The sequence below is a fragment of the Penicillium cinerascens genome, assembly GCF_028974065.1.
Source record: "Penicillium cinerascens strain IBT 15544 chromosome Unknown contig_16_segment0_segment0, whole genome shotgun sequence".
Lineage (NCBI taxonomy): Eukaryota > Fungi > Ascomycota > Eurotiomycetes > Eurotiales > Aspergillaceae > Penicillium > Penicillium cinerascens.
In genome coordinates this window covers 2,337,834-2,351,519 of record NW_026695286.1, presented here as the reverse complement: position 1 = coordinate 2,351,519, position 13,686 = coordinate 2,337,834, and the positions used below count along the sequence as shown (strand labels likewise).

Below are 13,686 nucleotides of genomic sequence, written 5' to 3'. Positions count from 1 at the left end.
CGGTCCAGCCACAGCGCACGTGACATGACGTCAGATGATGCCATGATCGGCGGTCCCACGTTGACGCCGATCGTGCAGTTATCAACCATTCAGCTCCAATGATTCCAATACACCGCTGTGATCGTGATGCCATGTGTTCCCTGGGGATTCCACTGACGTAGTGAATCGGCCGGGTTTAAGAAGCTCGAGCTCGGAGCCTCCGTAGAAGTTATTCTCAGTATTTTTGTTCACCCATTTAGTACAACTTTGACTATCTTGACCCAAGGATCCTCCTATCTCCCTCCAGATCCTGACCTCATCGATTCTATTTACCCTTCCCCGCTCTTTGATTGCTCCCTACAGCATACCTTGCCCCTCACCCCCTCATACCACCGACCATTATCGTATTGTCAGAAAACATGGAGGCAGTCAACAAAGTGATCAACTCGGCCTCGCACGCCATCTGGGGTGACACTGATGTCCAATCACAGACAGCCCAGGAATCGCACGAGGAGCCCATCTCCGGTGTGCAGGGCAAAGGCGCCGCCAACGACCCATACGACGCCGGCAACCGAGACGGTAAGTCCATCTTTAAATCCTACCCCGTGCAGCACACCATCTGCTCCGGAATTTCTGCATAAGTACCTGGCTTCGAGGCCACGGGCTGTATGGATGCCTGTACCATGAGCGCAACGAGCTGACGAGTCTCGGATTCCCCAGAACAACCCGACGCCCCTGCCTCAGAGGCCAATACCGCACCACAGGAACCTAGGCTGGACAGCCAGCCCTCTACCACCGCTACTGCAGACAAGCCCTCTACCACCGATACTGCAGACAAGCCCTCTACCACCGATACTGCAGACAAGCCCTCTACCACCGATACTGCAGACAAGCCCTCTACCACCGCTACTTCGGACATGGCCTCCACCACCGCTGCGGGATCGTCTTCGAATACTGCTGCCGGCTCATCCTCCAAGGCTACCGAAGATACTAGCTCCGGGGCCAAGGATGACGATAAGGAGCAGCGCGATACCGATAACACTGAGAGCGACGAGAATACTAAGAAACAGATGGACCAGGGCCGTCGCGGGACAGCTGTGATCATGGAGGATCACGGTGTTAGCAAGGAGGCGCTGAAGGGACCTCAGGGACCGGCGCCGCACACGGCCGATGAGTTTGAGAAGGAGGGCAAGGCGGGTAAGAAGGACGAGAAGGATGCACAGGCTGATGAGTCGAGTAAGTCTTCCTTTTTGAATATCCGGTTCTAGGCAGCGCTAATAATAACGAAGAGGGCGGGTCCGGTAACTCGTCAAAGGACAGCGATAATAAGTCCTCTGGAAGCAATGGAAAGCAAGGTGCCATGTCGAAGATGAAGGAAGGCCTGAAGAAGGTTGCTCACCCGCGTCATGGTAAGCAGTCTAGCGAGTAGGGACGTCTTCGCATAATTCGATAGCTGCTTTGATTTGTATCAAGATGGGCTTTTGTTATTTCACTTATGATTGATGTTCAATTCCCACTCGGTTTCAATTTGCAATGTATAAACTAGTACCCAACGGAAGTTTTGTTTACACTTGTGTATTGTCGATAATTCGCTTCTATTGTTGTCACCGTGGTCGACAGTAGTGAAGAATCAAGATGTCCCATGTAGGTCTGAAAAATGAATAAAAATGCAGTATGTATATCCAGCGCCAGGGTCGTGCTAAATCCAACAGATGACGGGGTATCAACCAAAACCATGACAGCCCACCCAGGTCCAAAACCCACATGTTCTTACTCGAAGAGCATCTTCAACTCCGCAATTCTGTCCTTTTTCTTATCTTCTTCCGATTCATCGCCACCAACGCGTAGTCCGAGCGAGCCTGCGATATTCATTTTGCGCTCCTGGATGCGAAGCATTCGACCTTCGATGGAGTCCTTCACCACAAATCTCGTCACTTGAACATCGCGCAATTGGCCCATTCGGTGGACACGGTCAATTGCCTGGGCTTCTATGGCAAAACTCCACCACGGGTCCATGAGGAAGACGTTGCTTGCTGTCGTGAGGTTGAGACCAACGCCGCCTGCGCGGAGGGATATGAGGAGAACAGTGGGCCGTGGCTCGATGGTCTTTGAAAAGGGCGGGCCATTCCTCGTCTGTCTTTCGTCCTCGTCATCGATTATGTCGTCGGCATATGTATCTTCGGTCTTCGCGAACTCCGCAAGAACGGCAGCGCGTGCCTTTTGAGGCATCGAGCCATCGAGGCGGAGGTGGGTAATACCCACTTTGGTCAACTGGGGGCCGATGAGGTCGAGGAAAGAGGTAAATTGAGAGAAGACAACTGTTTTGGTCCCAGGCGGGACGCGAGACAGACCATGTATGAGCGCGTGGATCTTTGCAGAGGTGTGTGCCGATGGGGATAAAGGATTGATGCGACGTAGAGAGATACGCGGCGCCGGTTGCAAGCTGCTCGGTGTATCGCCTGGTGTCTCCTCAACGGGGGTGTGCGTCATCGGGTGCTTAACGACTTCGAATATGTCCTTGGCATCCACAGGGGCACGACACGAAAAGCATCGAGGCTGATTACCCTTGTTGATGTGGTGCCGAACAAAGTCGTCGAGACATTTCTTGCACGCACTGTGCCAACACGCTGTCACTGCGGGATCGATCATCGGCTCTTCGCAGCAAATAGGACACTCTCCGCTGGACTCGGTCTGTATTTGTCGAAGGGCATGAGCAGTGAATTTAACAGACCGGTCCTCTGTCTCTGCATTCTCATTTCCGGCAGTGAACTGATTAATGAGATCTTGGAGGTCCATGTCGTCCTTCATTTCGTTGACTGCGTCGAGGGCAGCCGCCGCAGTCTCTTCGTCTGCAACTATCTCTTTCTTGCGGGTGAGAATCGGATGGCAGCATGTCTGCCGAAGCCGCAGAAGTTGCGCAAAGATGGTGGAGTATGACGAAAGAAGGGTGCCCGCTTCGACATTGTCATTGTAGGTTCTCTTTGCCCGGGTATAGATGCAGTCGTAGATTTCTCGCTCTTGGTCGGAGAGTTCGACCTCTTCGATAGTAACGGTTCGTTTTGGCAATGGTACCAGGGGCTGACCATCTGGAGTTTTCATTGTTTTGGTTCTTCGGAGTACAAGAGGCTCCAAAACACTCTGCACCACATTGAGAGCGCGGACGAATTCTTTCGACTCGAAGGGCACCGTGATGAAAGTCTTCCAGAAAGAGAAGTTACTCCATGGCTCAACCTTCAAGAAGCGCACCAAGCTGAACAGATCTTCCAGTCGGTTGACAATGGGTGTGCCCGTGAGAACCCACCGATGCTGCGCCTTCAATTCGTAGCAGGCTCTCGCGGACTTTGAACGACGGTTTTTGATCAGATGCGCCTCATCGAGGATTATGCGAAAGAAATCAACGGAGAATAACCCGTTATGGTTTGCCATTACGGACGACTGGGTAAGTTGGCGAAACTCCGATAGTACAACACCGTAGCTGGTCACAATGACATTGGGTGCCGTTGAATATTTTGCCTCGCAGCATATGTCCCGAAGATTTACTGCCTTGTCAGCACCATAGTACAGGAGAGTTCGCATCGTCCCGGGTTGCGATGCTTTCAATGCCTCGCTCTCCCATTGCGAGAGCAATGACGTTGGGGCGACAACCAGTGTGGTATACGGAGCAGGAACGATGCCAGCAGCGTTGGGAAGTCTAGTGAGGTCGTTGACAGAACTGATTCCACTGGACACGTTGGGATTCGGCTCGGTCTTGTGAGAGTGTACCAGACTGAGCATCTCGATTGTCTTTCCCAGTCCCATCTCATCCGCCAGGATACCGCCCAAGCAATGTTGCTCTTGAGCGGGAAAGTCGACACTCAGGTCACCGGAATACGGGTTGACATAGAAGTGGTCAATTCCCTCCACGATTGGTAAATCCTTATCGTCAACGTCCTTGGTTGGCCAGTTATACTCCTCCCAGAGCGGATGCATCGAGCGCTCTCGAGCTTGTTCCTTGTCCTTCTCTTTCGAAAGCATCCAATGTAGAGCTTGTTTTTGATACTTTCGAAGGTCCATAGTAAACGTAGAAGGTGGCTGGGCCTCGGGCATATTGAAGTCAAAGGATTGCGCTTTGCGATACAGTGTATCCAGTTGATCTTCTTCGAGTTCAGCCCCTTCATCTTCGGAGGAGTCGTCATTCTGATCTTTGTTCGGGTCTTTGTTCGAGTCTTTGGTGAGTTTCGTCTTCTCCTTTTTTACGCCGTCGTACTGCTCGGCCATCTCGGCAGCTCGGAGCAGCCCGTCTTTCTTGTGCTTTTCGGTAGTCGGGTTGAGGGAAGTTGGTTGGAGGCCAATTTCGTGGAAAAGCTTCACAAGAGCAACCTGCCGAAGCCTGAGGCTTTTCTCCTCCATGCTTTCCTTTTCCTCGAATAGACCTGTTGACCTGTTGTCATCCCCGGCCGCTTCGATAAAGGCGCCATGCTGAAAGGCTTCCCGCCTGAACAAGCATCGTAGCTGCAGGTAGATGGTATCGTTGACTCGAACCCTGTCGGGAATATACACACAGACACCCTCAAACTCACATATTTTCTGATCAATCAAAGTCGATACCCATCCAGCAATATCATGCGGAAGCCGTCCGATTTCCTGCCCTGCAGAGTTTGTGAATCGTGTCAGGACGTCACTCTTGTTGTTGGTGAACATCTTTCCGTTCCGACCGCGCTTCGTGACTGGCTGTGACCTGGCACGTTCGATCTTGACAGGGTCTCCATGCTTCAATAATGCTGGTCCACTCCGCGTTGCCCATGCTCCCACGCCAAACGCTCCGATATATCTCGAGGACGATTGTTTTCGCAGGAGAGTCTGTTGTTCGACCGGTGTGCTTTCATTGACTGCACGGGAGGGGGCGACGGACGCTTCTTCGCCTGCTTCAGTTTTGGCCGATAGGCTTGATTGAAAGGGAGGTGGATTCGGCCGAAATGCGGTCTTTGCTGGCTTTTTCCATGACCCATCAAAGTAAATGTTGACGGCTCGTTCAACGCTGTTTGAAGCGGCAGTCTGAATCGCTTTGAGAGAATCAAGAGGTAGCTGCGCTCCGATTATACCTGTAAATAGCTCCACATCGAAGCCGTTCAAGTTTGGAAGTTGGGTTGTCGTATCGGGGATTCCTCGCTGGGCCGTTTCATTTTGGGGCGAGGTCGTCGCTGGAGCCTCCGATGGACCAGCGTCTATGCTTTCCGTCGTCAAGAAAGGTTGTTTAGGCCCGAATGGGGTGTCTCGAGGTGTCTGGATATCCTCAAGGGGAGGAGTCTCCGGGACATTGCCATCGTCATTGGGAGCGTGTTCCTCCAAGCGCGGGCAGTGACGAGGTAACGACGCGTCGAGAGTCCCCGCATTCGAATTGGATAAAGAAGCAGGATCTTCGGCAAAGAACCGTTGTCGCTTGGCTGGTCTCTGATCCAGATCCTCGTTCATCCTCGTGGTTGCGACATGGGGTTCGAGTGAAGTGAAAGAAAAGTGAGTTGGGAAGACGCGCCGGGAAACGCGAAATCACGCGGCTCGACGTCAGCGATCAGAAAAAAAGTTCGAATAATATTGCAGTCAACCGTTGAGCTTTTTAGATCAGTCTAAGTTTAATTAACCGGTAGTCTTTAGCCTTGCAGTCATATTGTCAGATATCTTGCAACTATCCAGTCCTGAGTGGCCTTTGTTCATTGCGCTGACACACCATAGGCCGTGGGCCAATGCAATTAAGTGGATTACATCCGCGCTTAACTGGAACTTGCCTTCCTCCACATCCTTCACCTCCCTCATGTCCTTCCTCAAAGAGGCCGCTCGTCCATGCCGGGCATCGACAGCATGGCGCTTATATTCGCGGCAATTCCAGTATCAGAAAAGGCTCTTCAGCCGAAGTCGACCCTTTGCCTCCCCCGTCTCCGCCGAAGAAGTCAACGGCGCACATAAATACTGTATCGATCTACTCTCGTACGCCTCCCTGTCTTCTACTACATATCAATTCACTCGAATATATCCAATCAGTATGACTGCGCGACAGACACTGACCATGTACTCGACAGGAAATATGACCGACCCTCCTACACGCTGAGCACCTTCATCCCACCCCACGCAAGATCCTTCTACATCGCCCTGCGCGCATTGAACGTCTCCCTTTCCTTAATCCCGGACACAATCTCCTCCCCCACAATCGGGCTAATGCGCCTACAATTTTGGCGCGACGCCGTAACGAAAATCCTCGCTGGCTCGCCGCCAAAGGAACCCGTGGCACTCCTTCTCGCCTCCGCCATCTCCGAGCTCAACGAGCGCACACAAGGCCGGGCCAGGATAAGCAAGGGCTGGCTTACCCGGATGATTAGTGCGAGAGAACAGACGCTCACAAATGACCCGTACCCGAATATCGCCGCCCTCGAATCCTACGCTGAAAATACCTACTCCACCCTCATGTACTTGACTTTGTCAGCGCTGCCGATGGCATCGGTCACGGCGGATCATGTGGCTTCTCATATTGGAAAGGCAGCGGGAATTGCGGCTGTGCTGCGTGGATTGCCGCTTGTTGCGTTTCCTGCGCCGGCAGCTAAGTCGCCCAGCGGGAGCTCGGTGAGTGCTGGTCCCAAGCAGGGTGCCGTTATGCTGCCTCTGGATATCATGGCGCAGACTGGGGTCAAGGAGGAAGAGGTTCTGCGGCGCGGAGCCGATGCTGAGGGTTTACGAGATGCGGTTTTCACTGTAGCTACGCGGGCCAGTGATCATTTGATTACTGTGGAGCAGATGTTGAGCAATCTTCGGGCTGGCAAAGATGTCGGGCATGATTTTGAGCATGAGGGTGAAGAGGGTCATGAATATGGACATGATGTCCTGGGTGGCGCCCAGACCCGCGAGTCGCCTGTTGATGAAATCAATCGAGCCTTTGGTGTCTTCATGCCGGCGGTGTCTACTCGCCTGTGGCTCGATCGCCTGCAGCAGTACGATTTTGATGTCTTCCGTCCGGAGCTACTGCGGTCGGATTGGAAGTTCCCATGGAAGGCTTACATGGCTTTCAATCGGAAGAGTATTTGAAAAATGACAGGAGGCCGTGTATGATAAACTGTACTATATAGATGCAAGACCCCATGATGGCTGGTCGAATAATGTACAAAAAAGCAATGTTCGCACTCTAAAAAGTCGTTGTATGAGAGGTTCGTAGTACACAGAGGTCTCATCAAGTAACCTTTCTTTCTCGTCTTTGCTTTCTCGAGCTAGTAATAAGGCGTCTCTGGGCAAGCATGACTGCGTAACGTTGGATTTTATCACGCCTGAGATTGAATTGTTAGCACGGTCCGGTTTGAGCTGGACGGATTTTAGGGACTCACATTAACAAGAGAGTGGTCACTACCACAAATGGAACTGCAATCTTCCAGAAGTACCTGAAAATGGGTTAGTATCTAATCAGCGGTAGAGGTCAAGATATTGGGCAGACATACGCATCGCTATGGTCGATACCAGCAAAATCTTTGAAGTTCATTCCGAAATAACCCTGGTGCTCTCGTTAGAAGCCGTGAGACAATACGACAAGGTTTCTGCATACCGTCAAGAACGTCATCGGGAGATAGAGACAGGTGACAATCGTCAGTTGCTTCATACTCTCGTTCTGATAGGCACCTAACGTGATGGTCAGCTGTGTATCATCAGGGGACTTTTGGTGCACCCACCAATAGTGTTGAAAATGAGATCAATCATGTTATCCGCGGCACGTCGCATCTGATCGTACCCTTCCACAATAGTAATACAATGATCCAGGACATCACCCAGATACGTATGGCACATGGTACTGATGGTGACGCCGGAGCCTCCAATGCTCTTCAGATTAGGTGTAGCAGTTCCAATGTGTGGCCCCAATTCGAAATATCCCCCTGGGGAAGGTGGGCTGAATGCACCATTTCGTAATGTCCCGAAACCAGGTGCGCCAACGGGAGCGGATCGGTGGTCGCGAAGAGCATTAATTACAGCCACCATCGGCTGCATGGAATTGCGAAGGACCGCAATTTCCGAGGTCAGGATATACAGGCTCTTCGATTGATCAATATTCGGATCCGTCAAGACCCCCAGCTCGAGGTCTCCAATGGCGTCTTGGTAGGCCATGGTGACAGGAATCGCAAGATCAATGACGGCGTCTATAATAGCTTGCAGGAGCATACTGGCATCGCATGACTGACGAAGAATAGTCTCGGGTGAGCTCAGGCGCCGCACAATTGGTGCCTCTATGTCGTCTGCGCTGGTCTCGAAGAAAGATGTGACGGTGTTGTCGGCATGAAGGAAAATTGAGACCTGCTCCAGAGTAACACAAAGTCCTTTGGCTGCGAGTGAGGCATGGCGTTCCATGAACTCGATCCGATCCTCGTTCGGTCCACCGCGATATCGCTGGAGAGTTCGAGCCGTGGCTCCTGCTGCATTGGCCACATTTCCAAATTGAGAGGCCCGATTTGATGAAGGCGCGCCTGGGCCAGGGCGGACGCTCGCTCCCATCGTGGCCTTTTCCTCTTGTGGCCGACTTGACGATTTGGAACGGAAAATATCCTTCATTGCCTCCCAGATGATATGCCGCTTGGTGGGTCGTTTCAAAGATACCGAGCTTTTTTCACTGACCACCGAACTCTTTCTATCCATGTCGAAAATGGCGGGCCCATCTCCATCTTCGGAGTCGGAGTCGCTGTCCTCCTGTTGCAGTTTCACTAGTTTTTGCAAGGTCAAAACGATAAAGGCGTGGTCTGAATACCAGTCGGCCTTGGTGCGGTTCGTTGTGTGGACCACGTCCTCGATTGCCAGACGGTGTAACCTCTTGTGGTTTCCCAGAATCTTGATCACATCCCAACTTAACCCATTCACGTTGATCCATCGGCACTGTACCCAGGATTCTCGCTCTCGTGACAAGAACTGTTCAAGGGTGTTGTTATCGAGTTCGTATTGACGCATTTCGTTCTGCGAGAAGTCCACTACTGTGATCTCGCATTGTCGCTGCAGGTCGCCGGGAACGTTCGACGTCCATTCGGAGCTGAATGGGGGAAGAGGTTTGGTTGGGTCAATGCCGGGTTCTGTACCGGGCTGCCAGTGAGGTTCGTGGGCAAAGCCTTCCGGGCGGTAGGAGCGAGCGGTGTTCGAACGTCGTCGTGTGCGACGTTTGGCGGTATCGCTGGAGTTGACTCTTGCTGCAGTGGTGAACGCGTCGATGGCGGATCCTTCTCGCTGTCTCGGGGAGGCTGCAGAGGCGGGTGAGAGGCCTCCGGCCTCGAGGTCTGGGCCTTGATTTGAATCGGACCGAATCGCGTCACGCTGCGCGTAGTCCATCGAGTGGATGCTCATCCTGGAGATTAAGCGGCTGCGGGCGGCGTCGAATGTTGGCTGGGCGGCGTACGATCATTGACGATGCAAAACGGTCACCAGGAATAAATAAAATCAAGTAACAAAATTATTTTAAGGCCCATGTGCATAGCGGGTAATATCAAGCGAAGTGCTGATCACAGCAACACTCCGACATGATGCAGGGAAATGGCTTCAAGGGGTGATCGTCAACGCTCCAATCAATGGGGAAAACCGCGAAGAGAAACTTGGAAGACCAAGTCTGCAAGGGGGAGGGACGGGAAAAAGAAAGTCAATATAGACGAGGAAAAGTCGAGGGGCAGTGGCGGACCTAGAAATGCGGGCGCACGTGGCATTGCTTGTCCCAACAAGGCCAACAATATCTGCGTTATATAAAGAAAGCTGAAGTACTTTTGGCCAATAGGGGTCACGGCGGAGGATCTCCGCATATGTCATTTTCTGTCATTTCCTGCCAAGTCTTGGACTTGTTCTGACCCCGGGTCTCCACCGCTTCTGCCTGCCACCTTCCGCGCGATAAGCGGGTCAACACATCTTCAGTGCCCGCCGTAACAGGTTTGGCGTACTTGAACACACGGGGCGTCGGTCGCCCGATACGACAGCCCAGGCCTCGCTCATATCACAACAATTCATCATGACCCATGGACTGGATCTTGCGCTGAAGAGAACTCGAGAAAGTACATCCAAAGTACGAACTGGGTGCAGCACCTGCAAAGCTCGTCGAGTGAAATGCGATGAAGCCAAACCTATCTGTCAACGTTGCGCCGTTGGAGGTCGAAAATGCGAGTACAACGCACGTGCAGCACCCCCACCTCGAAACGTGATCACGGTATATCTGCCTCCTGCGGAAAGTCAGCCGGTATTCTTCGTAAATGACCGCGGCCTCGACTTCTTCCACCAGAATCTTGCTGCGAAGTTGGACGGACAATTTGATTCGAAGTTCTGGAGCAAGCTTGTTTTGCAACTATCACACTCCGAACCGTCAATTCGACATGCCATATCAGCCATCAGCGTCATTTATCAAGACGTCGAAAAATCGTCTTTACGGCATCCGGCAGGCTATGTTAATGCCAATCCCGAGGCTCAACGGGAGTGGAATACAGCAGCGAGGAGCCTATCAGCTCGAATTCAAGCGCATCCCAACTCAAACTTGGTACCTTTGGTCTGCTGCCTTTTGTTCACGTGTATCGATTTCCTCAGGGGCAATGTTGAATCGTCTTGGCTTCACGTTCAGAGTGGATTCAATATTCTAGCCGCGCTCCGTCGCAACAGCGATGCAGCCCCGCATCTAGGGTCCAATCCCTCGTCCAACGATCTTAAAGCCATCGAAGATCACATCCTTCCGGTGTTCTCACGTCTGAGTGTACTCTGTTCTCTCGCTGGCAGAATAACGCCACCAATATACGGTCCTACGGCTAAAGAAGACTCTCCTCAGGAAGACCTTATGGATTCTAGACGACGACTCTTCGAGATTTCAGATAAATGCATCCGATTCATTCATGAAGCCCTTCCTAAGGCAGCTATGTCCCAAATTGACGTCGACGACCTCGTTGAACAGATTAGACTTCAAACAAGGCTAGACGCATGGTGCGACCAGCTAGACGAACTTCTTGAACGAATGCAGGCTGCCGGCAACCCGGCGAAACAGGACGCGCTCAATATACTTTTGGTGCATTACAAAGTCATCTACATCTGGATACGCGTCTGCACCGCAGCCGAGGAAACGGCCACAGACTTTTACCACACCGCCTTTGAAGAGCTTGTGCATTATGCGGAACAAATCGCCAAGCCAGGCGTGGGAATGGCAACACCGCAACCGCTGTCTTTCGACCTGCAAATCCTGGGGCCTCTGTACTATACCGCACTGAAATGCCGTTATCCCGCAATACGAAGACGCGCGCTGCAAATGCTGCAATTTGCGCCTCGGCGGGAAGGGCTCTGGAATGCACATTACGCCTACGTAACGGCCAAAAGAGTGATCGAGCTGGAAGAAAGGCATCTCAACGGGCAAGAGTTGCCGGACGAGACTGCGAGAGTGCATGGTCTCCCCCTACCAGATGATGAGTCACAGATCGACAACCTGGGTGAGATGCCTTTTGACTTTCCAAAGTTTGACGACAGCATCGTGCCCAGCCCGGCTTATCGAGGTATGCTTGAAGCTGTGTTCCAGACAAAGCCGTGGGGGCTATTGGGAGAGTGGCAGACAATCACGGAGTATATCAAGCTATGAGGCAGTGGGCATCTGTTGTTAGCTGTTCTGGAAGTAAAAGCGCCATCTATGATATGGCTCCAGGGTTTTTCAGCCAAGACTCCTGCTGTCAATCCAGCGATGGCATTGCCGGCAAGAGTGGGTAGATATTCCACCTGAGCGCACCCGAGGGGACGTTTCCCCACGGTACAGCTGTCAATGCTTTGGAAAGAACAAGGTTCTGACATCTTGGCTGTAAATTCGACAAGATGGGAGTTAAATTTTGGAGCCAGGAAGAAGAAAAAAGAGTGAGAGGCTCGTGGTTATAATATTTTGCACAATAAGATTTGATGGATTGATCTGCGCCGATCACCATGGAGCACTCCCGCTCGTACATCCTCTCCACTACTCGCAGCCTTGACATCGACTTTCAGGATCTGCATGCCTTTGTCACGACGTCCGTCCGAAAGGGGTTAGATATTTACGAGACTGTCGAGACCCGCAGGACATGATTCGCCCACCTTAAAGGGTCTCGACCCACGTAGCCCAGAGCAGTTAAGCCTGTTTACCCGACGACCCTTGATTGGCGCACCGGCGATCATCTCGTAGCCGTCTAACTACAAAAGAGAGTGCGCCTTCAAACATGCATTTAGGCAGCGAGGATTGAATTTATCTATTTAGTCTTCTTCGCCGTGTTCCGCAGTTCTTCAGTTTTTTCGGCATACCCATCACCTCCCGAGTCCGACCACAGATCCCTTTACAAACCCCGTGCGCTGTAGGCGTTCGTTAGCAAAACTGGGACTACCTGCGCTATACAACACTAGGCATCATCATTTCCGAGGAATTTAATTGCACGAAAGACGGCCGTGCCCTCTTTTAACAGCAATTTTGGACTTCCCCGCGCTCTCTTCGCTAAACGACAACGTCGGTCGAGGGATCGCTTCACATCATGGCCACGACCATGGCGGCAAATAGACCGGTTCACTTTGCCCTGCGAGCACTGCAGCTCATTTTTGCCATAATAGTCATAGGAACAGACGGCTACGGTATGGAGAACTAATGTATCCCACTTTGTCAACGCACCGTTGAGTCTGACTTCAACTCCTAGCTATCCATGTGTTTCGCGGCCACGAGGTCTACGAACAATTCGTGTACGGCAACTTCTACGATTACTACGGCGTCCCTGATGCGTGGGGCTTCTTAATGTTCTGTGCTGGGTGGACATTTCTGGGCGTCATCTTCCTCCTCATTGCTGGAAACAGGTTCGCGGATCATAGATTGATTGGCTACATTCGTGTCGCCGTCGAGGCTGTGGCTCTTCTCTCATGGACTGCTGGTTTCATTGCCTCGGCGATCAACATAGGGACCAATGCATGTCCGGCACAAGAGAACCACTGTCGGGCGATCACGGCGGCGACAGTCTTTGGGGCGCTGGAAATGCTGCTATTCGTTATTACCACAACCCTGACCTTCAAGCTCGTCTTCAACGGCACTCGTGGGCGAAAGACTTCCAAGACCAGTTCCGATATACCTATTTGATCAGCAGCATAGGACCTTCGTGGACATCGGAATCATGTAACGCGCTACGGACTCTTGGAATTCTCGTCGTCGTCTTTTGAGGAAAGGTTTTTGCAATGGTTTATGCCTGGGTGGTACAGTCAACTTGCAGTTAGTGCACGCCCATATATTGCACACTTCGGGTTTATGCACACATTTTCCATGTTTATACCGAGTTTTCGGCTAATTCCCATATAATTAATTTCACTTATTGTACAATCACTTATTACCCACCCATTTTCCTCTCTCAGATCGCAGCATTCCTCCTCCGAGCACCCGGAGTAACCTCAGGGGAAAAAATCAAATATATCCCCCTTTCGCCCAAAGTTCCTATCTCGAAGCATCCAAAGCTTGGTATATCAGATGCACAGAAGCAGGAACTTGGTATCTATACATCTGAAAATCTTTTGACGACGGGGAGAACGGTCGATGAAGCTGCTCACTTGTTCATTCTGTTGGAAAACACCTGCTGAGTGCAACTTCTGGCAGAGGCTGCTGCTGCCTCGGGAATTGAGAAGCATTTTGTCCCGGACAAGGAGGCAGGTTATAAATACAAACACTCGACGCCTGAAGCTACAATAAGAGCCATGACAGAGGATCTCCGCATACGTCATTTC

The 13,686-nt window shown here is 51.8% G+C and overlaps 6 protein-coding genes across 6 annotated transcripts; 4 read left to right on the top strand and 2 right to left on the bottom strand.

Annotated features, from left to right (window-relative positions):
• Positions 1-371: 371 nt before the first annotated feature.
• Positions 372-1,408, top strand: N7498_000866 (uncharacterized protein; the record flags this gene model as incomplete). Its single annotated transcript, XM_058447929.1, has 3 exons — positions 372-558; positions 700-1,215; positions 1,269-1,408. Exons 1-3 carry the CDS (start codon positions 399-401, stop codon positions 1,406-1,408), a joined length of 816 nt encoding a protein of 271 aa, XP_058313340.1. The 5' UTR covers positions 372-398.
• Positions 1,409-1,749: 341 nt separating this feature from the next.
• N7498_000865 (DEAD/DEAH box helicase) lies at positions 1,750-5,430 on the bottom strand (the record flags this gene model as incomplete). The annotated part of the gene is made up of 1 exon (XM_058447928.1): positions 1,750-5,430. One exon carries the CDS (start codon positions 5,428-5,430, stop codon positions 1,750-1,752), a length of 3,681 nt encoding a protein of 1,226 aa, XP_058313339.1.
• A 337-nt stretch (positions 5,431-5,767) lies between these two features.
• On the top strand, positions 5,768-7,029 carry N7498_000864 (uncharacterized protein; the record flags this gene model as incomplete). Its single annotated transcript, XM_058447927.1, has 2 exons — positions 5,768-5,940; positions 6,033-7,029. 2 exons carry the CDS (start codon positions 5,768-5,770, stop codon positions 7,027-7,029), a joined length of 1,170 nt encoding a protein of 389 aa, XP_058313338.1.
• A 142-nt stretch (positions 7,030-7,171) lies between these two features.
• N7498_000863 (putative CorA family metal ion transporter) lies at positions 7,172-9,309 on the bottom strand (the record flags this gene model as incomplete). The annotated part of the gene is made up of 5 exons (XM_058447926.1): positions 7,172-7,265; positions 7,323-7,376; positions 7,434-7,486; positions 7,538-7,611; positions 7,662-9,309. The coding sequence occupies 5 exons, from the start codon at positions 9,307-9,309 to the stop codon at positions 7,172-7,174; spliced, it is 1,923 nt and encodes a 640-aa protein (XP_058313337.1).
• A 649-nt stretch (positions 9,310-9,958) lies between these two features.
• Positions 9,959-11,554, top strand: N7498_000862 (Zn(II)2Cys6 transcription factor; the record flags this gene model as incomplete). Its single annotated transcript, XM_058447925.1, has 1 exon — positions 9,959-11,554. One exon carries the CDS (start codon positions 9,959-9,961, stop codon positions 11,552-11,554), a length of 1,596 nt encoding a protein of 531 aa, XP_058313336.1.
• A 907-nt stretch (positions 11,555-12,461) lies between these two features.
• Positions 12,462-13,051, top strand: N7498_000861 (MARVEL domain-containing protein; the record flags this gene model as incomplete). The annotated part of the gene is made up of 2 exons (XM_058447924.1): positions 12,462-12,558; positions 12,621-13,051. The coding sequence occupies 2 exons, from the start codon at positions 12,462-12,464 to the stop codon at positions 13,049-13,051; spliced, it is 528 nt and encodes a 175-aa protein (XP_058313335.1).
• Positions 13,052-13,686: the final 635 nt, after the last annotated feature.